We start from the raw sequence: 26,743 nt of genomic DNA, 5'->3' as shown, positions 1-26,743 counted from the left end.
AACATATACTCACTGATCATTCCAGCTGCCTGCCATGTGCCAGCACTACTGAGAATGCCGCAGGGGCCCCCAGATGAGAGGTGAGAGGCAGAGGATGGCTGAGGGTTGTTTTCAAGGTCAGCTCAATTCTGAATCTGGCCTAGCTAATACCTGGTAGCCTAGCCAGTGGCTTGAGGCCCAAGTCATTCTTTTTTAGTTTAATCCACACTGGGCTGAGAAAGTAGCAGCTGGCAACTGATGGCTTGATAAAAAGCTCAGTGCTAGACACTTTTTGCTCCCTAACTTTATCCAACCCTAAGATAGGTTATAGGAGAATCCCCCCTCTGCTAACCTTTGTTTGTCATGAGAAATGAAAAATGAGAGGGAAAAGGCACAAAACTTCCTCTTCTAAAGAAAAAAGGAAGATACACTGTAATCCGTAGTAACATATTCAAACTTGTTAGAATAGGACATGTATAACTCTTCAAATAATGCCGTCAAAAGGGGGAAATATGGAAAAGCACACAATTCATAGCCCATTTTTCTTTGCAAAGCTTCATCTTCCAATTTTATTTCAATTCTGGGTAAAGGCAATCTGTTTTCCGTCCTCCCAAGAGGCAAGAATTACTTTGGACATTATAATAAAGGCCACCCAATAAGGTAAATTTCTGCCAGATCATCTAAAAATGCTGAGTGCTACAAATGACCAAAAAATTACCTTTGCCACATTCTCAGAATAAGAATTGGTGGCTCTATAAAAGATAACTAGGTAGTTCTTATCTAAGCAGCCTATGGGGAGGATATGTGCATAAAGGGAGGAGTTGTGGTATGATTAAAAAACCACTTACTCAGAATAAAGAAGCAGAGGACAAAGATTTCAAGCAATTCCTTTCTTCTATAGAATTTCCAAATTATATTCTTTCATTATATTTTACTTCCTTCATACATTGTTAAGTAAACAGAATAGAGATCTATGTAGCTGTTAATGGAAGGGATAGACTTAAGAGGTAATGAACAAATAATGTATCTTATTAACCAGGATTATGTGATGCCTGTCCTTTGTTTTGGGCTGGGAAGTGAGGGAACAGGGCAGTGAAGGTGAGATTCATGCAAAAATTCTTTGATAAAATGGCTTTTCAAAGCTTCCCAGCTCCAAGATTTAAGATCCTAAGATGTATAGTATGAGGCAAAAAACAAAACAAAACCAACCCAGCTTGTGCTAGCTATCAGAGAAACTGAGAGGCTACTAAATGAAATGCAGAAGGACTGAGCTGAGCCAAGTTGAAACAATACAGCATGAACTCCTAAGCTAATATTTAAAACAGTATCAAAGAAGTAAAAAGGCAAAGAATAATAATGACCTTTGCAACAAAGCAGAAAAGGGAGCAGAGTAACATTTTGGACATTTGCTTTTGCCCATCACCCAAAACACAGCAATCCACACTCTCCCTGGGATCATCCTATTCTGCCTCCTAAAGAAGAAGTCACTCCAAAGAGAGGTTTAGCAGCAAGCTGCAGCTAAACTGGACCAGTACCTCTGTCAACCAGAAGGGGGCACTCGCAGGAGACAAGATTCCTCCCAGAAAGGTCTTTGTTCCTTCCAGGGTTTCAACCTCAGCCATGGATTCTGGGAAAAGAGCTTAATAGGCCCGAAATCAGATCCCATTGAACAAGTTCCAAAGAGAAAAGGAAAGAAGAAAAAAAAAGATGAGAGCCCACTCACCTCTCTCTTTTTTTTGGACTTGATCTCTTCAGCACTGTTGGCAAAGCTGGATTTTCTTTTGGTGCTTTCTGATTTCTCCCGAGGCTTGTTGTTTTCACCTTCCTTCATTTTTTTGTATTTTTTCATAAACTCTGAGATCAATTCAGGGCAATCCAGGTTTTTCTCAGGTTCCCAGGTATTATGTTCCCTGGGACAAAAGGGGAAGGAAAGGAAAAAAAAAAAAAAAAAAAGTAAGAAAACTGCATCATGGTTCTAGAACAGATGTGGGCAAGAGATGTGACTGCAAAATTCTGGCCATGGCAAATTGTGTTTGTGTTCACACCATTTCCTCCACTTTCACCAAGAAACACCAAGAAGAATTAAATCAACACAAGAGTATTAAAGGGAATGTGATCTGCCACGGGTTTAACCTTTAGAGTGTTGAAAAGGTGGGTGAAATAGCCATTTTCCATCACAGTGGGCTTTGCCTCCAGCTAGTTTCTAAAACTGTTCTGTGCCCATTGAAAGGAGCCTAAGTTTTTACACTAGGGAAACCAACATAATAAATAAGTTTCATCAACTGGGACTGATGGGAAGAGAGGTGTTAGATAATGAATTTTTTGGCCATCAGGCTCACAAAGAATTCTGGTCACAGATCTTTTGAAATCTGTTGAACTATAAATATACAACTAAGAAACACTCCCCAGCATGCATTTATTTGATTACTCCCTGGTTTTGTTTCAAAGAAACAAAAACCCACATCTAACTAGTGTTTGAGAAATATAAGGAATCAGCAAGGTAAGTCAAATTAGACATTTTTTATTTCTCCTAACCAAAACTTGCACAATAAACTACCATCAAACTACTATGGTTTTTCTGTCAAACTAACACATACCCATTTTCCATTCAAAGGTAGCCCTGGTGCTACCATTCCAAATCTCCAACCAGAACAAGATTAACAATCTCACCCTACAGGCAGGGAAGCTTGGGATACACTCAATCTCACCCTATGGGCAGGGAAGTATGAATCCACCCTGTGAGCTCCAGATATAGGCTCTAGAAGGCAGCAATGCAGTGATGCTTCCTAAGAATCCCTCCCCAGTTTCACCCTATGGTACAGATAATAGCCTAAAAACAACAAAGAGATCCAAGATTTCAGTTCAAAGATATTTCAGAATTAACTGGGCTAATCTTTCCTCCCCAGCTATGAATTTTCTCATATTATAATTTTCCCAAAATTCTCAGGCCTTAAAAGAAGCTGATTACTCCCAGAGCAAAGTAATACTTATCAAACATCACACCTTTTCCTCATCTGTGTAAAACTAAAATGAATTAATTTCTGGATATTTCAGATCACCTATCAATGACTTCAAATGCATTTCTATCGGTGTTCCATGGCTTCAAAGACATCCTAAAAAGACTAAGTTCATATTTTAATATATATCCCACAGTTTCATGTGTCAGACAACTTAAGAAATCAAGTTATACATTCATTCAAGTCAAGAACCAATGTAAGAACTAAAAATGTCACCCACATAACTGCAAGAAAAGCATCTTACTACTCTTTGTTCCTCAGGAGCCTAAAGTTAATAAGTAACTAGAAATGTAGCAATGGAAAGAACCTTCAACTTGGCATAAGACAGACAGACTTGGGATTGAGGCCCAGATTTGACTCAAAAATTATGTGACCTATAAATACTCAAATTAGCCTCCAAGATCCTAGGAAGGAAAATGCTATTTGAATCCAGAAAGGAATGTAGCTGTGGTGTAGGAAATGATGAACTGGGTTGATTTAGAAAAACATGAAAAGATTTGGGACTTAGGAAGGAAGACGCTATCCATCTTCAGAGAACAGATAGGAGAAAAATAGTACAGAATGGTTTTATTACAAAACAAATTTTGTATATGAATACATGCGTATGTTTATAGTATCTATATGTATGTGTGTGTGTGTGTGTGTGTGTGTGTGTGTATACACACTTACACACATATTCACATTTAATCGTAGCCTTTTTTAGGATGGGAGAAGGAAAAGGAGGGGAAAAATAAAATAAAAACTACACAGCAGAGAATAAAAGAAAACCAACAAGGAAACAAAGAAAAGCTGGGCAATTTTCAAAACAATGTATAGAGTTTCTTGAAATGAAAATTTATTGTTTCATAATGAATCCATTCTTATGGTCTGCTGTGTACATCGCAATTTTTTTTTCCTTTTCTCATTTTATATTTAAGTGTAAAATAACAACAAAAAAAATATTCACAATTATTATTTATAAAACACTTTTTTTTTTCCCTCCCCCTTTTCTGAGGCTGGGGTTAAGTGACTTGCTCAAGGTCACACAGCTAGGAAGTGTTAAGTGTCTGAGATCAAATTTGAATTCGGTCCTCCTGAATTCAGGGCTGGTGCTCTATTCACTGCGCCACCTAGCTGTCCCCATATAAAACACATTCTTTATATAAAGACAGCCCATTTGTCACTCTTAAAGCTAGGGAGATAAGGAAATAATATACTTATAATGAACAAGGGCTTCAATGGAAAGCCAGAACTATATAGGGACTGCCTGGTAGGAATGGCCTTATCCCTCTAGATTCCTATCCTTTTTATCATGTGTACATAATGGTATGGGTTGAGTTCATACAAGTACTAGGTTATGTTTGAATCTACTTAGGAGAAGGGTGTCACACAGTTATCAAATCTGTTAACTCTAAGATATCTGAGGAAGCATGGTATAGGGCAGAGGTGTCAAACCTCCCAAGTACAGCTGGAAACAGATGAGTATGTAATTACAAAATGTTTGTTTCTTTTTGAGTTTGACATCTCTGGTGGAGGGCAAGTCAGCCATGAAGATAGGAAGCCCTAGATTTCAATATCATCTTGAACATGTTCTGGTTGTGTGACTATGGGCAAGTCTAGGCATCCATAAGGCTCAACTGCAAAGAAGACCTCAAGTCCACTGACCTGAATGGAAATTTCCTACACCAGTGAAATCAAACCTACATTCCCTAGTCTTAAACCACATGGAACTATGTCACTACTACTGCTATAAAGTCTTCAGTGGCTCCCTAATGCCTCTATGATGAAGTACAATCTTTAGGGCTTAAGGGCTTTCACAGTCATACTCTTACCTTGGGGTTTTTGCACATGCACATGCCTCTCCACTTCTGCTGCTTAGGCTAGCCCCCACAAGTCAGCTTGGTTACCAGTGTCCAGGGAAGCAAGCCTTTTCTGGATGCTCATTGTCTCTTTCTGAATTACTGTATATACTCACTTAGATTCAGATTAGATTCCCCTTAACTGAAAACAAGCCCTTGGAGGATTGGCATTGCTTCTTGTATCAGTGTCACCAGTACCTTGTGCAGAGCCTCACACAAAGCAGATTCTTAATAAATGTTTGCTGAAGTGCATTTTTACAATTGACAATGGCTTGAGTTCTTCCTGAGGTTGAAGCTCTTTGGTTTTTAATATTCACCCAGTGATAGCTTTAAGAGAACTTGAATCTACAAATTCAAATGTTCTCTAGCACTATCTAATTCAGTAATTTCCCAACATCTGTAAAACAAAGCCAATGGGTATTTTGCTTTATTAAGTTAAGATGAACATTTTTATCTATATAGTTGTCCAACTTAATAGTTTAGGTCAAATTCTAGGAACTATCACAGTTTTCTCCAAATATGACCAGGTTTTCTATTTGGTTCACTGAATCAGCTCCCACTTAATCAAGTTAAGGAGAGAAATGTTGGGAGTTTTTCTCTCCAGAGTTCTTAATCATTACAGCAATGTATTCACCCATGAACTCCAGGTCATCAGTCAGGGCTCAGGAAAAGGCAATGGTCAGGAAATGCCTCAGGGTTACTGTTACCTTTCTCATTTTTGAAAGCTACCTGTCAAGCATAAAGAATAAGAACAGGGAGAACATCTGCAACCTAGGCCTCAATGTTCACTTTCTCCAATCAAAGGAATGACTCCAGGACCTCTCCAAGCATTCATTTCTTTCTCACTTAATACTTCAGGTAGCATGAGGATCATAGCATCAAATATCTAAAGTTCAAAGATATTTCAAAAACTATCTAATTCTATTCCCCATTTTACAGATGAGGAAACTGAGACTCAAGGAGAATGAATGTCTTATCCAACAATTACACAAGCTAAGCTTCAGAGATAGGATCAGAACCAGGCTTCTCTGATTTCTGAACCAGAGCTTTCCCCAGAGGTCATAATGTCCCTTTCCCTCTTCTGATTCTACCCAAAGCTTGGAGATGATGACTTTGAACACATTTCAAGGATTCTTTAAGATCCCATGATTTCTGGGCACTTCCAAACAAGAAGGATGGCTACACCCACTACAGATCCTAATTCTCTTTTGGCTTAGCAGTACTCAGAGTGGTTTCAATATAGGATAAAGACTGATGTTGATTCAAACATTTATTTGATCGCCCAACTATATATAAATTTGGAGATCACTGTCTCTTATCTGGGGAGGAGGGGACGGAGGAGAAAAGCAAAGCAATGGGAAAAGAAGATGGGGAGGATCAGGAACACAGAACATGTACAATAAAACACAAAATCATTTCCAAGACAATGGAACAAGCAACTGGGTGATGGAGCCAGACTTTCTGTAGAAGAGAACACTGGAAGAGAAGTCTAGAAGATTTTAAGAAATCTAAGAAACAGAAGTGAAGATAGAATAGTATGGTAGAGCTGGAGAAGTAGCGTTGGAGACATAGGTTCAAATTCCGCTCCTGCCATTTTGGATAAACCACTGAATGTTTCTGCACTTCTGTTTTCTCCTCTGTAAAATGAGGGGACTGGAAGAGATAGCCTGAAGGTTCTCTCCAGTTCTAATTCCATAATCCTAGCATGGGAGACAAGTTAGGGCACAGGGATGGTATAGCAAGGTGACCCATGAGCACAAAGAGTATGTGAATGAGATGATTATAAGCCTGGAAACATAGACCAAAGCTAGATTGTGAAAGGTTTTAAAAGACAAAAGAGGAGTTGGTATTGGATCCTAAAGGCAAGAGAAACAATGGAATTTAAGCACAGCCAGACCAAGATTTTAGGAATATGTTTGGCATCAATAAGGAGAATGGATTGGAGAAAGAAAATAATAGAGGCAGAGAGACCAATTAGGGACAATTGGAAAAGCACAGATGAAATATCTGAGAACCTGAACTAGAGTGGATGGGAAGTGAATGGACAAGATATGACAGATGCTGGAGAGAAGAGACAAGAGATAACTGAGTGCTTCTGAGGCTAGAGGGAGAGGGAAGGTTAGAACACTCTTTTGAGGTTAGGAACCTAGGTGATTGGAAGAACGATATGTTCTCAATAGAAAAAGCAGTTAAAAGGATTTTATGGAACGATAATTTTATTGAGTTTAAGACACCTATGAGATGTCTAGATGAAAAGCTCTGCAACTTGTCCTATGGTGTAGATTTAGAACCATTTTGTCTACCAAGAGCTCTCTAGAGTGAGTTCAAATTCATTTTTAAAATCACTTGGATATCAAAGATTTCTCCTAGGATTGATTAAATAGAGCCTTCCCCTGAATTGACTCCCCATTCCCAGCATGGAAAAATTCCTCATATGGTTATCTTATATGGTTAACTTAACTTAAACACCAGTTACAATTTCAGAGGAAACTGTGGCAACCACACCGAGGTTGATGTCTAAAGAGAGCTGAAAAAAGTAAAGCAGATTTTTTGAATCCTACTGACATTCTATTCACTACACTCCCTGACTGCCAGCAATCTGAGAAAGAGGACCAAAAGAAACCTTTATTGATGTAGATCCCTCAGGCACTAATGCCAGAGAACAAGAGAGAGAGGACTTACTCAGAAAAGCCTTTCCACTTGAGTAGGTATTCCACTTGTCCCTTAACCACGCGTCTGTCTAACACCTTCTCCACGACGTACTCCTCCTCATCCTCTGAAGATGAACTATCGGCTGTTCGCTTGGTTTTCTTTCCCATAGCGCACGATGTTTCACCTGAAGGACTAAGGCCACCCGGTTTCTGCAAATGGGAAGGGTAAGGCAGTTAAGAACCACAGTAAGGGTTTAAACATTTTCAATCTCTGACTCCAAGAAAAACAAGGAATTTCTCTAAAGGAATAGTGTCAAAGATGAGCTCTAAGAAGCCCATGCATAAATGGGTCAGCTCCAAACAACTCTACCCTCAAATCCTTTTTTTTCCCCCTGAGGCTGGGGTTAAGTGACTTGCCCAGGGTCACACAGCTAGGAAGTGTCTGAGACCAGATTTGAACTCGGGTCCTCCTGAATTCAAGGCTGGTGCTCTATCCACTGGGCCACCTCAAATCCTTTTCTTCAAAATTGTAGTCAGAGGTTCCAAAGGGTTCTAAAGGCCAGTCTAGTTAGTTCTTAGTGACTGATATTCAGGAAGTGAACACTTGGCGATTTTGTTGTCTAAATCCAAGTCAAGAAAATAAAAAAAAGTACATGGAAAAATCTACATTCTGAATGCCTGCAGACCAGATCACCTCAAAGTCTGCACAGGGGCAACTAAAACCATACTTTATTTAAACAAGGCAGTTCCTAAACAAACAAACAAATTCATGGCACACCCCCCCCCCTCCAATTCTGGCCTGACCCTTAACTATAAAACAATGGCTCTTCAGGAATACAATTTTAGGGACACCCTTAAGCAACCTAAATTTGTTTCCTTAGGGATATTAACTTATAAAATTGAAGTTGATATCTCAACATCTCTTTCTCTCCCCCACGTTTAAAACTCTACTTGTTATAAGTTTACTACCTCTGAAGAGAATGATGGAGTAGTCAGGGGAAAAATGCACAGGAACCTAAAGTAGATGATATATGTAGTAATTCCCAATGCTAACCAGTACCAATAGCTAGAGAGGCAACTCTTTTCTTCTCAAATTAAGCTGACTCTTGAGCCAAAGAGGAAGAAGAGAAGAACCTCCCCTCCACCCACCCAGTCTGAAGCTTCAACATGGGAACTACAAATACAGAGAAGCTATTCATAAGCTAGAGTAAAGGCAAAGCAAAGCAACACAAAATAGAAATTGAGTTAAGCTGAGAAATATATACTCTGGGGGTAGGGGGGTGGTTTCAGCAATCTCTAAAGTTTTTGAAATGACAGCTCATCATCATCATCATCATCATCATCATCATCATCATCAACCCACTGTGGGGTTCTATTTGTGTTAAATGGTCCCTACCATCTGGGGTAAGGGAGTAACAAAAACTGTTTCCTTGGCAAAACTCCATTTTGGCTTTGCTGTCATCTTTAGAGATGCTTCTATGTGCCCTGAGAAAAGCAAAATTTTCTTTCCCGCCAGATCATTCCAGGAAAGTAGAGAGCACAGTGCTTTTTAAGTTCAGGATATGAACTGGAGTTGATGAGGGAGAAAAAGCAGATATCTGTGAAAATGGCTTTTATGAATTAATTTCAAATAAACAAGATTGAGGGAGAAGTAGCCTATGAATACAGTTAGAAATTAAAATTCCTGGGATTTAAAAATCCATCCAGCAAGGAGTTCTAATTTACCCACAAATACTCCCCACCCAGCATTGTCTAAGAGTGAAAGAGTTTTTTACATAGTGGAGCTAGGAGAAGGAGAGAAGGGAAGGAAGAAAAGGAAAGGGGGGGGGGCGGGGCAGAAGCATTTAAAAATTCACTTTCCATCAGTTTGGAAAAGCTCCTTAAGCTTCTTTGGGGGGAAAAAAGGTGGTTTATTTGAAATAAAAAATGACCAATAAAAGCAGACACCGACCTCAGCAGAGACAGGAAATGTCATGTTCCAGCAGAGCAACCCCTTGCTCCCCCCACTCACCTTGGAATTTCCGGGAGCATGGCAGTTTGGGTCAGAGCGCTGGGGTTAAAACCAGCTCAGTGTTTAACTGCATTGTGGCCACGGCCTCTTTTGCCTCACCAGGGAAAAGAGGGATTCACATTTGTTTCAGTTCAGTTTGAAGAGGGAGCAGGGAGAAAAATCAGCCCTTACACCTTTAGGCAGTAAAGAGGTCCAAAAGGCACAAGAAGAATGATGGCCCTCTCCATTACCTACCGGATCTCCCCAGCTCTTTCTTTCCCTCTGGGCTAATAGGAGGGGCCTCCCCTCCTAGGTCTGGGGCCTGGCGGGGTGGCAGCTCCCCCGCCCCCACCCAGCTGTCTAGGCGCCACTGCGCAGCTGCCACAGTGCGTTGCCAAGGCAACTGGCAGCAGCACTTGAGGGGGAGAGGCGGTTGGAAAAGTTAAAGGGCTGAACTTTCCTTTTCGGTTTAAACAGGGAGGAGGAGGAGGAGGAAGGGGGTCAGGCCAAAGGACAGCTTCAGGTCTGCACCTAAAACCTCTCCAGGAAGTAGTCATTAAGCCAATGCCAGAAAACACAAACTTTCCCTCCAGATCTTGGGAGATCAATCAAATTAAATATATAACAGTACAGCAAAGGTTGCAGAGACTTTTAAGGCCCCCACATTAACCCTGTAAGGAGGCAGACAGTAGGTCTCACCCCCATTTTACAGGCTTGGAAACTAAGGCTCAAATGGGACAAGCAACATGGGGAAGGGTGGAAAGGACTTGAGGTTGGATGTGAAAACCTGGTTCTATGGTGGTGGGGAAGGGGAAAGGAGAGAGGAAGAATAGTAAGAGGTGAGGGGCCAGGGGAGTGAAAGGGTCAGCCCCTTCAGAACTTAATCGTTAGAGGGAAGGAGTGCAGTCCAAAGGGGTGAGACTGCCTCTGTTTTCTTTCCTCCTAATCAGACCTCAAGAGAGGCTGTCTCAACTCAGGGTAAGACTTAGAAAGCAGCCTGAGCAGAAACTGAGGCCTATAAAAGTTCAATGACGCCTCAGGTCTCAAAGACAAAAATGGCAGGGACCATAATTGGAACCCAATTCCAGGGTTTACTGTGCAGATAGAAAAAGAAAATATAAGGTCTAATACTTGGATTTATTTTTTTATTTTTTCACTGAGGTAACTGGGTCACACAGCTAAAAAGTGTTTAGTGTCTGAGGCCAGACTTGAATTCAGGTCCTCCTAATTTCAGGTGTTCTATCCACTGTACCACCACCTGCCCCCTAATACTAGAATTTTGCTAAACTGAATTGCTAAAACTTTGTTTAGCTACAAGGCAATGAATATATTAACAAATAAAGAAGGAAGGAAATAAGAAGCATTAAGGCACCTAGTGAGTGTCAGGCAGGGTGCCAAACTCTAAATTCTCACACTTAATCCTTACAACAACCTGGCAGGTAGATACTGTTATTATTTTCCTTAATAAAGTATCTGAGGCCAGATAGTAATTTAAGTTTTCCTGGTTCCAGGCACAGGGCTCCATCCACTGCTACTTAAATTACTTAATGACTAGAAAAAGCCAACGTTTCATGTACTATTTCTGATGTGTTGGCTCAAGTTATGCTTTTGAATTCGTTATTATTCATTATTGAAAGATTGGACAAATATGTGAGAAAAGGAACACTGATGAAGACAGGAGGAGAAAAACACCAGCAAATTTGGAATTACATTTCTCTTAAAGAATCTCTTCTGTGGATAATGGAGATCCTCTAATGGTTCACAGGACCTTCGAGATGCTGCCAGTTAGAAAGGGAAATAAAGGTCTTTGGACAATAGGAATATTCAAATGTGAGGAATCAAGGGTTAGTGGTTATCAAGATTGTTAAGAAAAAGAAAATGACTCCGGGGCACCATAAAAAGGCCAAGTTATAAAAATAATTAAGATTTCCTCATATTAGGTAGGTATCAAAAGGGAATCCATAGAATAAAAATCATAGGTTTCCATTCAGCAGAAGTCAAATATCTGTACAATATTATCTTTTCTTACTAATTCTTCTATAGTTTTTATCTGGGGAATGTGGGCAAAGCACTACTCTAGAAATAAGAATTATTAATTTGCTATGTGAGTAGAGTGAGCCTCAGTTTCCCTGCCTATAAAATGAACCAATCAACTATCTCCCAATCCTTCCTTCTCAACAATGCACTGAATTTAAATGAAAATCAAAAGGTTGAAAGAGAAGAGTAGGATAAGGGTATACTAGAATCCTGTTGGAACAACAGCAGGAAATCTCTGACCTTCTAAATTCCAGAACTGCTAAACTGTATCACATGCTGAGGGGTAAAGTAACCCTTAGAGCTAAACAAGTAAAGGCAGCAACAGAAGAGGAACAGCAGTAGAATTGGGAAGCACTGCTTTTTGAATCAGCAGGAACTAATAAGCCTTCAGAGAACAAGTCCTGGTATGTTCAGTTCTCAAAGGCAAAAACAATCATCACTACTACTGGGGAGTCAGAACTGCTCTGGGGACTGAAGGCTGAAAAGAGTAACTAATAGCAACTGGTAGTATAAGAGAGTAAGAGGGTGGAGGAAAATATCGGCACTGGGAAGTTTTTGTGGGATCATTAAAGAAAGGGGAGGGGGAAACAATTGCAAAGGGAGAAATACAAAAGGCTTGTCACCTCCCTTCTGCTGCCCTTTCTATCTCCCCAAGCCTCAGTCATTTCACTTCTCCAGGGGCACCTTTAAGAAATGCCTAAGGGCCACAGAGGCAGTGGCCTTTTCCTTTAGGGAAACAGGTTCTGCGACAGCTGACAACAGATCAACTCTTGAGTTTTTGCCAGGAGTCAGAGTCCTACCCTAATGTGCCATAAAGAATGGCATGCAGTTGTTCGGTAAATCTCTTGGACAGTCACAGATCAGAAGCTGGCAAGGATGACGACATGGTTCTGATGGAATGTGTCTTATCTTAACCTTGAAGTTACAGATCTGCTCAGGAGCAGCAGTGAGAAATGAGAAATGCACTCAGACAGGCGAGGGGACATAATTCTCTTAGACAGCTCGACCCAATGTATTAGGGTCAAATGAAACACAAAGCTGGATGGACAATTTAAGGGCCATGGCCTGCACCAGATAAAGCAGTAAGACTGGTGTTTCACACTGAGCATGGGAGGAGACCACTCAGCCAGCATGAGAAATGAGACAGTGCTGGCAGGATGATGGAGTGATTAAAGTGGAATCTAGATACCATGCAGGAAGAAATTGAGGACAAGCGTCCAAGTGCAACCTTATCCTTGTGGAAACTGCCACGGGATGGGCCTGATGCTTCTCATGTTTCTGAAGAAAAGTCTTTCAAGCAAAACGGCTCTCGACCCTCTCTTGGGCACTGGTGGAGAGCTTTCTGGTAAAGGCATCATCCATAGATCAATTCCGGCAGTTAGGACCCCAAGGGACAAGGGAGGCTGGGGTACTGTCAGGTTTTATCAAGGCTTTGGTTCAGCAATGAGAGGTAAATTTGCCACACAGACCTCTGAACGCTAGGGTTGTTCTTTCCAGGAGTCTGTTGGGAAAAAGCCCTTGAGCCAGAGTGCCGGTGAGCTAACCACCAGAAAGATATCAAAGAGCTTTTATAGTCAGACAGTCAGAATTCACATTCCAAGCTGCTGACAAGCAAAATCATTCAACAGATGAATTTTCCGGAAAAGGAGAAGGGGTTAGCTGGGTAAATGAGGGAGGGAAGAGAACCTATAAGACAAAAAGGTAAAAAAATTTTTTAAATATCAGTTAATCTTTATCAATCAGACATAGGGAAAGACTGTAGAGTGCTGGGGGAAGTTAACAATGAATTCATGGTTGAATCTTTCAACACAAGAGACAAACCAGTTCTGGACCTACAGAACCACCCACACTGGATCTCTAGTATTTTTATACTAATGTTCCTTTATTGTTTTGCTTCTTAGTCGTTGCTTTCAATGCCAGATACCTTTGTGGCTTGTCTTGGGCCACATGTGGAACATATTTTCATTACCTCTCCATGACTGATGGCAGACAGTGTATATGTTCTTAAGCTTGCCTTTAGGGAAGCTTGATAGTATTTAAAATAAGGCATCTGTTATGTTAGTACGCTTTGTACCACCATGCAAGCCCAAGAGCTCTTTTGAGGAAGAAGACAGGTTAACTACTATGAAAGATGGACTACAATGATAGCTTGAAATTTTTTTTAAAGGTTTCAATAAAATCTCTCCTAGCCCATGAAGGATTACTACCTTTTCTGCATCATCATTAGTGAAAAAAGCACAACATTAAATGTCATGAAAGGAAAAGGTTATAAATAAAATCTCTTACCACATGGGAGAAATGGAACAAAAAATCCTGGATGGTTAAGCTAGGCTGAGGCCTTGCTCTACTTTCTTACTCTAGGGGATAGAGAACCTGCCGGGATGAGGACTAGCAAATGATTTGGGTGAAGATTAAATATCATCCGCAACACTAATAATATATACTTACTCTGTTCCATCTAGCTATATGATAGGGAAATGAACTCATGAAAAGAACCCAAATTTAAAAGAGTGCTTCAATCTGCTTCATCTGTTTTTTGTTTTTATGGAATTGAGCACTGATAGTCTTGGGCATGTTACATAAATGACATATAAGTAAAACATCATCTACAAAGATGTTTTCTTCCACTGGATTTATGATTTCCAAAGTAGTAGCCGTGTGGCATTTTAACAAAAACATACTATAGAAATACCCATTACAGCTGTCCTGGCTGTCTCAGGTTTTGTTAAATGGACTGATAACTATCATTCCACCTCCACCAAAAAGCCCAAGAGTACCCAATTCAAGGAGTTAAAAGCTGTTTAAATGTCTGTTTAAAAGACTGGATTAGGAAAAGAGTTGGGGAGAAAGATTAAGGACAGTTAACGCCCCTATCATTAACAAGCCACATAGAGACTACACAAAGTTTTATTAACAGAGAAGAGTGACAGGAAAGAAAAAACTCTGGTTAACATAGCTCCTGATGATCTTCTAAAAACTAAAATACTTCTTCAGCTACAGTTGAAATTCAATTACTCAGGGACTATATATATATATATAAATATTTTAGTTTATTTGGGTGTTCTTGTTTGGTTCACCTCTTGGCTTATTTACACCTCCTAAAGGGTAGACAGAAATACCAGGAATAGTCCAGTTTATTTTTAAATTAGTTGAAAGAGAAGGCTACTTTGAGGATTACATTTATCCCCTCTTAAAATTACCACAAAATTTAGCTGTTTGTAATTCCAAAGTCTAATTTAATGAAACATTTATAATTAACAACCAAGTTATGATACTAGATCATATTTCTAGAAACACTACTTCCTCCCTCTCTACACTCACACTCATTCTCTCTTCCCTCTCCCACCCCCCCCCCCCTTCTCAAATCAACTGTACTGGATTGTGTGCCTCACAAGTCAATCATTTTTGAATAAAATTTGAAGTAATGATGGAACATGATCCCGGGTTAGCCAGACCAGTAATGCTAGCTTTTGGACCAGCTAAACTCATCTAAAGGCACACCTAAATAATATTAAATGAAAAATTTATTTCCCTTCACAATCTTAAAGCCAAGATAAATCAACTATTGAACCTACCATTTACCAATAACAGATCAATGAATTCTCTTTGGTGTTATATTTCACCACAATTAAAAATTTTTAGTAAAAGGGAACTTAGCTATGTGATCTTGGATAGATTCCTTAACTTTTCAGGGGCAACTAGGTGGTCACGAAAATGGCCTGAATTCAGGAGACAACTCACCTTTCTGAGTTAAAAATCTAACTTCAGACACAAACTTATGTGACCGAGTAAGTCTTTAAACTGTTTGCCAAAATTTCCTCATCTGTAAAATGATCTGGATGATGAGGAAATGGCAACCTACTCTAGTACCTTTGCAAAGAAAACCCCAAATGGGATGAAAAAGAGTTGGACATGATTGAAAAATTACTGATAAACAACAAAGAAAAAGTTGATAAAATGCCTCTTTTTATCCCCCATAGCCAGTAGATACTTTTAAAATGATTTATTCTGTGGTTCAGTTTCCATACCTAAGGATAAGAAAGAATAACTGCCAATACCTTTTTGACTAACTAGTGAGAATCAAATACACTTTGCTCATAGAACTATTAGTGATTATTAGGAATTTGTAATGTGACCCTTTTGTGTGGTTTATGAAATTTAGAGGAAAAAGCCATTTTGATATATTACGTTTCCACATAGCCAATAGTTAAAACATAAGAGTCCACTCCTATTATTTTCATTAAAACTATTTTTCAAACATCAATCACCATATAATAAATAGCATTTAGTATCTACGCTCACATCAAATACACAAGTAGTTTTGGAAATAAGCATCATTAGGGAGTGAAGATCAATAGGGTCATTACACTCACTCCTCTACTTCTAAAAAGAGGTATGCTTAAGCCTCTACACACAATCTGGGATTTTTTATTTTATTAAACACTGACAGAAATGCCAGAAATGTAAAATTGAATTTGTACTACAACCTAAAGTTTCCAACATAATTAAACTTTGATTTGCAAATGTTGGTAAGGCAAAAGGGATTTAATACAACCCAACTAAAAAAGGCAATTCAAAATACTGTAAAATTTCAGGCACTAGAAAAATGGCCAACATGCCTTCAATGTACAGTATAATTTTGTGCTTTGCCATCACTTTGGTGTATCTGCAACATGAATTATATTCAAACCATAGCCTACAATTTAGATAAATAGAATCAAAACAGTATTGAACTGTTCCCTACCCCATACAAGGGTATCCCTGGCAGCTCCTTAACCATCCATTACAATCCAGACCAATTTCTCTCTGCAGCAATTTAAAAGCTGTAAAAAAAATATAATGGGTAATGACAGGAGAAACAAACCCACACCAGAACTTATTGAACCTTGCAGGTCTTTGCAAGTGTCTCTATTGACATTTAAGTGTGAGTTACTATGCCACAGTCTCATAAAAGTATGTTCAGTGCTCTAGATATATTGATATTTAAAATAGCACACAAAGGTCACTACTAGACAAGCAGGTTAAAGGGATAGATAATCTATAACTACTGGATTCCACAACTGGGTGTTCCAATGATTTTTACTTTCTAAAACCCACTTTTTTATTCATTATATTTTGTCTCCCTTTCTCTTCTCCTCTATACTACCCCCCCCATCAGGGGGGAAAAAAAAAATCTAGTTAAGCAGTCAAATTTTCAACATTCAAAGGTTGAAAGGCTTCTTTTTTATCTCCCTCCACATATTCCTTTATATTTGAAGACTCCCAAAATACAACTAAGATGTTTCTTCAAATACTTCATTCTCAACTCCTGAGATTTCACTGTTGTTTAGTCATTTTTCAGTTATATCTGACTCTTTGTGATCCTATTTGGGAGTATTCCTAACTCCTGGCCCAGTTTTATCTGCCCTTCCCAAGATTTATTCTTCCATTTTACCTCAGCCACACACTTGACATCATTATCATCCAAAAATATTGCACTTTTTTTTATCAAAAACTGTGCAATAATTTCAAAATGTTCCCCACCAAATCTATTCTCTACCAGGCTACCAATTCTGACAATCACTCTTTTCCTTTCTTCCCAAGATAGATTCTCCAGTTAATTCAAGTCTACACAGACCTTTAATCTCTTGGGCCTCTGCTTTTTTCAAGTTCCCACCATGCCAAATGCTAATTCTGGATTACTTCCACAACCCTCACCTTCAGGCTCCTATTCATCTTTTTTGACCTCATCAAGGTTAGTCCTATTTGCATCCTAGATTCATCCAACCATCATTCTCTCTCAGGAAGCAGATTGTCCATTACATACTCATTCTTTCCCAAAAGCCATTCATTTATCCCATAGCCTATTCCTACCCTCCAAAAACATACACAGACCCTCTTATCAGTTAAATTCCTTGAAATTGGGTCCATATCTTATCTCACAAGTTCAAAACAACCTGCCTTCTTCAAAGTTACCAAAGATCTTTTAATAGCCAAATACTTTTAACTGCCCTTTTCAAATGGAAAGTAGGATCACAAATTTTAAACCTCCATTTAAAGAAACAGCTCAGCTCTGATACATCAGGTGCACCACTTTGGGATTTCATATTTTGGGGTGCCTTTTCTTCCTTACTCCACTCTTTAGAATATAAGCTCCTTGAGGGCACATGACCAATTTCCCCCATCTGTAGCTCTACTACAGTGTCTGGCACATGGTAGAGTCTTAATAAATGTTTATAGCTGCAACTGCCAAATCTGATGCTAATTAATTAAATACTAGGTCTGAGTTCAAATACACTTACAATAACTGTGGGATGTTGGGCAAATCACAACTTCTGTTAGCCTCAGTTTTTTCAACGGTAAAATGAGGTTAATAGCTACTTTGATGGGATTCTGTGAAGAATTTTTTTTTTTTTGGGTAAAGTTTAGCAGAGTGGTTGATATATAGCATGCACTCAATATATTTAAGTTCCCTTCCTACTCCCCAAGGCCTCTCCTCAATTTCTTAGAAGTTGAAGTATAACACTGCTGACTACTTTTTCCTCCTGGATAACTCTCCTCTTGGTTTTTGTCTCATTGCTTTTCTGGGTTTTCCTACTAATCTGATTATTTTTCAGGACCCTAGGCAGGTTTGTTGTCCATACCATACTCCTGTTTATGCTCCCTAAGGCTCAGTGATGGGCTTGCTGCAATTCTCTTTACTTTCTTAGAGTGACCTCATCAGTCCTCAAGAAATTAATTATCTCTTTGCAGATGAGTCTCAAATCTATATATCCAGGTTCTTGAGAACTCCAGGTATTTTAAAAAATAAGTTTTCAACTGCCTATCGGCTACTTCAAAACTGAACAATCTACAGACATCTCAAGTTCAGCCTGTCCAAAACTAAACTTATTTCAGAGCCCAAATTCCCCTACTTTTAGTGGGGCATCATCAGCTATCCAGTCACCCAGGTTGGCAATATGGACATTGTTGATACCTCATTCTCTCTCAACCCTCATATGTAAATAATTACTACATCTTGATGTTTCTACCACATACTTTCATCCATTATTTTCTCTCTATTCATTGGGCCACTATCTAATTAAGGTACTCAGCACCTCTGGCCTGAACTATTATTTCAAATGCTTCTTAGTTAGTCAACCTATCTTAAGGTTCTTGCTTTCTCCTTATCCTTGCATTCTCCAGATAGCTGTCAAAATGATTTTCCTGAAGTGCACAGGATGAACAATATCCAACAGGAGTTCTAAATAAACTCCAATGGTGCTTAACTACCATGGACTAAACAGAAGATTCTCTTTAGTTCTCAAGTCATTCATTTCTATCTTTTCCCCCAATCTTATATATATTTCTTCCTTTCCTTCCCGTATTCTTCAGTCAAATCAGCCTTTTAAGGGTTCTTCATATATAAACTACATTTCCTATGTCTGAACTTTTCTACCAACTAAACCTACCATGTTTGAAATGTGCTACTGCTCCCCTCACTTTCTTCAAGCCTCTCCACTGCCACCCCCAAAATACACTGTATTTATTTGGTATGGCCATACTTGAGTCCTTGATCTTTGGATAAACTGTCAAATCAGCTCACTGCAGCAGGGAATAAGTTCATTTTGGTCTTTGTATATCCCCAGAAAACTGGAACACAGTAGGCTGATAAATGAATGCTTGCTGACAGATTTTGGCCAAGTTGTCATCTTTTAGCACCTCTACCAGAGGATATTAATAAGTAAAAATAAAAAAATCAGTCAATTGTGCACAGGGAAAAGGGTTCTTACTGGGGTTGGAATCCAGAAAATAAGATTTTTCTTCACCTGTGCTACTGCTAGAAATAGCTGACCTCCCTACCTCTCAAGGTCAGAGGAACCTGAAAAGGACGGATTTTAAAGAAATTTTTATATATTTTCCTCATTTTATAGATGAGGAAACTGTTTTTTTTTTTTTTTTTTTTTTTTTTAAATGACTTACCCCTGATCACAGTGTCAGAGGTGGAGGCTAGGCTGTCTCTAAATTTAGTACGAGACCAAAGGCAGTGTAGGTTTTTTTGGTAAAGATCCAACTGGCTGCATATTGAGTATTTCAAACTAAATATCCTACAGATATTCCATATTCAACATCTTCAAAATCAAACATTTTCTTAGTTTCCAGATTTTCCTATTTTTGCACCATCATCCTTTTAGTCATCCGCTGGCAATGTAGACATTGCTAACTTGATTCCTCATTCTCCCCAAGTGAAGGAACTGGTTGAATGACTATAGAACTATAGAACAGAGCCCTGGATCCAGGATCCACAGAGATTGGGGGAAGCCTATGAACTTGGATGGAAAGAAGAAATTTTTACTAATCTCAAACTGAAAATGAGAATTTCCTTCCATTAGGAACTTAAAAGAACAAAACACGAGAAGGGGCCAATAGATTCAACAGGATCTTGACATAAAAAGGTTGAGATTTTGTGATCAAGAGAAATACAAGATTTGATGTGATGAGGGAAATTATAACTAAGAATTAAAATGAGCTTTCTGGATTATTTCTTGAGGTTTCTTTATACCTTTGTTCCCCATTATCTTTAGATTAATATTATATTCTCAAATGCAATTTATTGTGAAAGACCACACAAATTAGACATCTACTTATCCTATTCAGCTCTCTGAATTCTCAGAGATCAAAGGGATGGCCTACGTAACAAAACCCAAGATTTCTAAGAAGAGCCTGGGTTGACTTCTTGGAAGGCAGCGCTTCAAATTTTCTGAATTTAATGACGTGTGCTAGCTGTGCTCTGGACTATTCTTTCCTTTTCTAATCCCTGGAAAACTCAAAAACTCTAGAAAATCTCCCAGTGGTTAGGAACAGGTGGAGGGGGTGTAAAATATACCTCCTTCCCCAAATCTCACATTTACTGCAGCTCATCTGTTAAGGTATGAGGGCAGACTCCTAGGCCTAAGAGCATTTTATTGTTCTCAGAGTAAATAATGCCAATACCAACTTTGTCCATGGCTAAATTAGCTTAAGGTATAATTTTAGCCTTGGAGGGCTTATGGCCTTTGGGAAGTAAAGCTAAAGAAAAACACAATAAACAATCTCTTAGGATGCAAGTGCAAAGGCCCAGATAGCCCATTAAATACCATTTTAAAAGTCCATTCTTTTAAGAGTTTTGTTCGTTACTTAATTAAACACTGGTTTGAACAGGCTAACAAGTGAGTTAATTATGCATTAGCTAGGGGAACACCCAGAGCTTTGGTGGGAAACTGCTTGTTAAACTAACCAAAGCTATTTTTTTTTTTAAATCCCCAAAGACTCTGATTAACTAGACAGTTACTCATAGAATATTAAAGCAGGAGGAAATGGGTCCTTAGGGAGTGAACAAAACACTATAGGTTTAAAACCTGGGAGTCACATTTAAGAGGAGAGAGAGACACTATCAAAAAGTTACCTCTTATACCCATAAAATCTGTAAAATGGGCACTACTTACCTCTAAAGAGAAGGATATATGCTATTAAGCTTACCATCAAGTCGCCATTGTTCAAATTGTTCAGTCACACAGAGAGTTTAGTTAAGTAACTTGCACAAAGAGTGCCCAGGACCTGGGGTTGAAGATGCTCAAGCCAATTCTTCATTTCAGCAAGCAGTACAGACCCACCTTCAGCTTGACTGAACAAAGGTTCTCAAAAAATTATTCAAATAAAGACATCAAAGTTTATTTTTAAATTAAATTCTTTTAGAAAGGTAGAGATGCAAGGGAAAAAAAAAAAAAAAAGGCAAAAAGCACATTCTTAAGTTAGAGGAAGAATTTCATTTATGAATCAACCTTCTCTTTTAATCTTATCAGGGGCACGAGAGAAGCCAAATACTAAGTATCCTAAAAGTCTTAGTGCACTTTAAAGCTATTAAAATCGCAGTAAATTTTTTTAAATATTATATATATATATATATATATATATATATATATATATATATATATATATATATATATATATATATACACACACACACACACATATATGGAGGCAACACCCATTGCCCTTGCTTACTTAGAGGTAAACTGAGGCAGCTTTCCAAAGAAAGCCTTAGCAGATTCAACATGATAAATCCAGAATGGTCTACTATTGACATAGCTGCTGAGAAGAACAGTGTAGGTTTTTCCCCAAACATGCTGGCGGGCAGAGCTCCTGGACAGACTAAACATAGGCAGTTGTCACTGTGGGTGTTCTGCCAACACAAGTGTAAAGTTGTCATCAGAAATGAATATGTGCCTTACAGTGGCTTACAGAAATCCCAACAAATCTGCGTCTTGGACTCCTCACAAGCCAACTCTTCTCAGGACGACCTGGATTCTTTCCCATTAGTGTAATTGCAAGGAAGATTCATCTTTTACAAGTAGACAAGGGAAATCAAAGTTTGTTTGGGAAAAGAGATGCTTGCTCAGAGTCCAAGTTCATCAATAACAATGTATAAATAGTGGTTACAAGAAAACCTTGCTGTAACTCTTTGTTACTTCTCAACTTTCCCTTGTTACTTCTTTAGTCAGATTCCTCCCTACCGCTAGAAAGAGAGAACATAGATTCAGCTAATTATAAGCCAACACGTAAGCAGTCCTTAAAAAAGACAAGTAGTTGGAAACATCTGGGGGGAAAGAGATGAGGTGTTATTAGCCAACTAAAATATGAATTGTTAATCACTTTAATATTTGAAATGTAATGGTCAATAAACTTCAGTTGCTTCAAATTAATCCATGAACCTTTAAGCAGCCTAGGTGGTACCAAGAAGCTATGTGGAGCGTTATACCTAAAGTCAGGAAGACCCGATTCAATATGACCTCCAACACTACAGTCATGTAAATCCTAATCAAGTCATTTTAACCTGTCTCCTTCAGCTTTTCAACTACAAAATGGGGTTAATAACAGCATCTACCTACATCCCAGGGCTGTTGTAAGGATCAAATGAAATATTGTGTAAAGCACTTAGCACAGAGCTGGCACATAGGAGGTGCTCAATAAATGCTTATTGCTTCTTTTTAATCTCCTTTTTTAGGGCTCCTATTGACCTGTATCTGAGTTTCTACAGCTTTTTATGAGGGTGGCAAATCAGGATATCCTTCATTCATTCTCCTTATGTCCTGAGACAAGATTTAAGTTTTAACCATTATCTTGCTCTTCAGTTTCCCCCAATACAGGTCTTCCTTAGTCATTAACAGTCTTCAAGATAAATGGTCTTTTGTTAGATTTTAGGTGAGTTCAATGCTTAATGTAGTTAATAGAATGGTTTCCACTTCATTCCTTGAACTGGATTCTTCAATGGCAGAAATAGAAAACTGAATTCCTGTAGGAATGACTAGGTCAAATGAGAATTTTTTTTTGGCACAAAGAACACCTTTTAGTGCTTCAATTCAGGGTTGACCTGTTAGTCATAATAGATGAAAAATCAAAAGTCTCCATTTGCATAATAATGAGTTAACAGAGAAATATTTACCTAACATCTGGAAGTAGAAACTAATCTATATTACACTTTAAAATCCCATCTGTAAAACACAGCAACATATTCCACGAGAAATAAATTTGGGGGAAGGAGGAATAGGAGAGTTGATTTAAGTTAAGAGAATTTCCTAAAAAATACAAATCATTCTCCACTTGATAAATGATCAAAGATTACGAAGTTCTTCTTCAATGAAGAAATCAAAGAAATATAGTCAAATAAAAATGTTCCAAATCATTATTTGGCTAAAAAAAATAGAAATTAAAAGAACTCTGAGATATCACCTCATATCTATCAGATTAGCTAAAATAAGAGGAGGGGGAAATAACAAATGTTAGTGGGGATGTGGAAAAATTGGAAAATTAATACATTGTTGGTACCGTGAACCATTCCAACCACTTTGGAAAGCAATCTGCGATTATGTCCAAAGAGTTATTAATCTGTGAATTCCCTTTGACTTATCAATACCAATAGGTCTGTTTCCCAAGGTGACCAGGGTAAAAGGAAAAGAACCCATATATTTAAAAATAAGTAAAGCAGCTCTTTATGATGGAAAAGAATTGAAAAATTGAGAAGATGCCTATCAAATGGGGAATGACTAAACCAGCTGTGGTATGTGTATGTTTGGAATGGAATATTATGGTGCTATAACAAATAACGGAAGAGTGAAGAAATGAGTAGAACCAAGAAAATGTGTACAACAGCAATGTCATTTGAAGAATAACTGTGAATGACTAAGTTAGTTTGCATATTGTACATACCCAAACAAGGAAGTGTGAAGGATGATGCTATCTACCTCTAGAAAAAGAAATGACAAATAAAAGTATGTATGGCATGATATATATTAGTATGACTAACATAAATATTCATGTATACATATGCACGTACACACAAATCAATATCAAATGATGGTCTTCTCTAGTGTTGGTTGAAGAAAAAAGGATGTGAGGAAGACAGTTTGGAACTTAAAATTTAACAAAAAAAAAAAAGGTGAAAATCTCTCAATAAAACATACTAAATCAAGGACTGCTAGTTATTTTAGTTGTACAAACAAGAATTTCTGGGATTTGAACCTGAAGCTATTCAAACCACCCAGTCCTTATTCACCTAATTTGTCATTTAAGTCGCCATATTCAGGTTTAATGGAATGCAAAGATGAATCCTCACACACAGGAAAACATTTTCCCCCAAAGATCAGCAAATCAGCTGCCCAGTCTTGACTGAAGGAGGGCATGATTTGGGAACTTAGTTTCCAAAGGGAAAAGTGTGAATAAACCACCTAATTAAAATGGCTTGTAAGAGATGCAACTTAGCTGAAAACACAATGAATAAAGCCCACCATGAACAAAAGTACATTCACATTCATGTTAAGCATCCAAACATCTGTGAACACAGCAAGAATGTATAGCAATTAACAGGTTGCAACTTGGTAACAGTAATAAAAATTTTAATAAAATTTTGCTTTTATTCAACCCAGCACAAAATACATTACAACACACTCCTCTTAGATAATTTGAGACCTATGGATATTAATTATTAATCTGATCAAATACTACTATCAAAATGACCTATTTCTCTCTGCTCAATCTCCATTTTATATGGGAAGATAAAAAGCTAAAATGAGATTAATCTCATCAAATGTGGTATTAAATCAAATTATTCACTTGTTCCTAAGTTTAAAACTGAATGACAGATTAGCTTCAATTCACATCACACCCCGTGGTCAAACACTGAGATTATTAAATCACTTCAGACATATCCTGTGTTTGGAGAATGCTGGAGTCACAAACACGAAGTCTAGCCCCTGACACACATATCCTGCTTGACTGATTTCCTACAAGTTACTTAATCTGTGCCCAGCAACTCAGACACTTTAGAGAATTTCTTGATTCTGCATCTCTCTAAATTGATGAGAAATTACAGGCTCTCATTCAGAACACTTCATCCTTTGCAAAAGTCAGAAAAAAACAGAAGTTAACAAAGAAGCAAATTTTGAATTTTTATTTACCAAATGTCTTTTAATTTCATTTTTTGGTTGTACTAAGTCCCCAGCAACTACATAGCAAGATTTCCTAAATGGAACTACTTTAAAAAAAACTAGTACATTAACTCTTACTGAACTTATTCAGAAGAAAATATCTGATAATTTTTTTTTTACCCAACTCAACTGATATTTTTTGAGAATTTTTGTTCTCAAAACCCTAGAAGGGGAATAAGTGCACCAGGCATTATCTTAATCACTTTAACTTATTAACAAAAGGCTTCTGGATTCCTCCAGGAATGGCTACTTGTTTAGTTTTTCCATTTTCCATTTTCAAGTATGACCAAATGACTGGGTGAAGAAAAGTCTGAAATTCCCTTCGGCTCAAAAGGAAAGGGTGTATTTCTACCTTAAAAATCAACCAAACATGTACCTCGTGTTAAAAAAAAGTAAGGTTCCAAACACGTGATCTTGGTGTGTGTGCTTGTTAAAAAGCTAATTTCATGACAAACACGTGGGGGGGGGGTTGTATTACAAAGGGAGGTGTCAGATAAACGTGTGATCTTGGAGGGAGTGGAAGTGGATGGGGGGCAGTATACAAAGAAAGGTTCCAGACAAACATGTGGTCTTGGTCTTTCCTTGGCCTGCACTGAACCCCAAGATGGAAAAAGATCGAAGAGAAGGCCAAACTCGGGCAAGCATCGAAGAGCAATCAGAACACAAAAAAAGTCTGGTTTGTAGATAGGATTGGGGCAAGCTCGGAGGCCTCAGGGAAAAACAAATCATCCCCTGGGGATCCCCACCCCCCAAAAGGCAATCCTCTTTCCTTGGAACCCCAAACCTAAACCCTCCCTCCGTTCAAGCGCCAATTGGCCCGTATCCCCGCGCGCTTTCCTTGGTTTGACCTCCTATTGGCTAGTCGTCTTGTCCATCTATCTGAAAGGCCCGACCCTCATCTCTCACATTGGGCCCAGACTCCTGTCTCTCTGGCGAACCCAACCTCCCCGCGCACTTCTCTCCAATTTGCTTAGAGCGTCCCAGCTTAGGAAAAAAGAGCCCGCCTCCCGCCTTCCTGTGGCTCAAGGACCCATGTCAGTTACTTGGAACCCCCAAATGGAGGCTCAATTGGTCTATGGTCTTGTCAATCACATTTATCCACTAGGTTCCCTCCTATACAGCCATTGGAGAAGAGGAAAGGCCATCAGGACAACTACACCCGCCCCCCGTTTTCCTATTGGTTGACCAACCCTGTCGCTCTTCCTCCGCCCCCCCCAACCCCAGCAGTCCATTCATTTCACACAATAACGGGCCCGATTGGAATTGCTCCAAGGACCTAGAAGTGTAGACGTGGTTGTTTTCCACTTACCCGGGACTGAGAGCGTTCTCTCACCCTAACCTTGTCCCCGTTCCTCTGCGAAGAGGCCGGACCACAAGGAACCACCGCCGCCTTCTGCGCAACGCCAACCGCCCGCCAAAACGGATCCGCCGCTGCGCTTGCGCACGCGATGCAAGGAAGAACCCTTCCTCCGCCCACTGCGCCTGCGCAGAAAGGAGCCAGAATCCCGCCACTGCGCAAGTGTATTACATAGGTCCGTTCTTCCCCGCCATTACACGTGTTACAAATAGCCTTCAGGTCTTACTACTGCGCTTGCGTTTATTGGTAGTGAGTACTACGCATGCGCTCTGGTAGTAGTAGAAGCACCAAAATTAAATTTGTCATTCGTTATTTTTCCAATTTTTCATGTGTAATCGTGTTTTCTATGACGTAATATTTAAAGGAATGAAAAATGAAAATTACTTTAAAAAA

At 38.8% G+C, this 26,743-nt stretch overlaps 1 protein-coding gene across 4 annotated transcripts in view; it reads right to left on the bottom strand.

Annotated features, from left to right (window-relative positions):
* CBX5 (chromobox 5) overlaps nt 1-26,433 on the bottom strand; it is a 31,186-nt gene extending 4,753 nt beyond the window's left edge. For 2 of the 4 annotated variants that reach the window (XM_074270152.1, XM_074270155.1), the window contains exons 1-3: nt 26,303-26,433; nt 7,517-7,695; nt 1,703-1,889 (exon numbers count right to left, since the gene is read on the bottom strand). In XM_074270152.1, coding sequence (XP_074126253.1) covers nt 1,703-1,889; nt 7,517-7,653 — 324 coding nt within the window. In that variant the 5' untranslated portion in view covers nt 7,654-7,695; nt 26,303-26,433. Of the gene's footprint in view, nt 1-1,702; nt 1,890-7,516; nt 7,696-9,496; nt 9,630-9,730; nt 9,752-26,302 lie in introns of those variants that run through there. The other 2 variants (XM_074270154.1, XM_074270153.1) reach the window with 2 other exon arrangements.
* Nucleotides 26,434-26,743: the final 310 nt, after the last annotated feature.

This window comes from Sminthopsis crassicaudata, chromosome 5 (genome assembly GCF_048593235.1).
Source record: "Sminthopsis crassicaudata isolate SCR6 chromosome 5, ASM4859323v1, whole genome shotgun sequence".
In the NCBI taxonomy this organism is placed as follows: domain Eukaryota; kingdom Metazoa; phylum Chordata; class Mammalia; order Dasyuromorphia; family Dasyuridae; genus Sminthopsis; species Sminthopsis crassicaudata.
The sequence above is the reverse complement of the archived record's forward strand: the minus strand, read 5'-3'. Positions and strand labels throughout refer to the sequence as shown.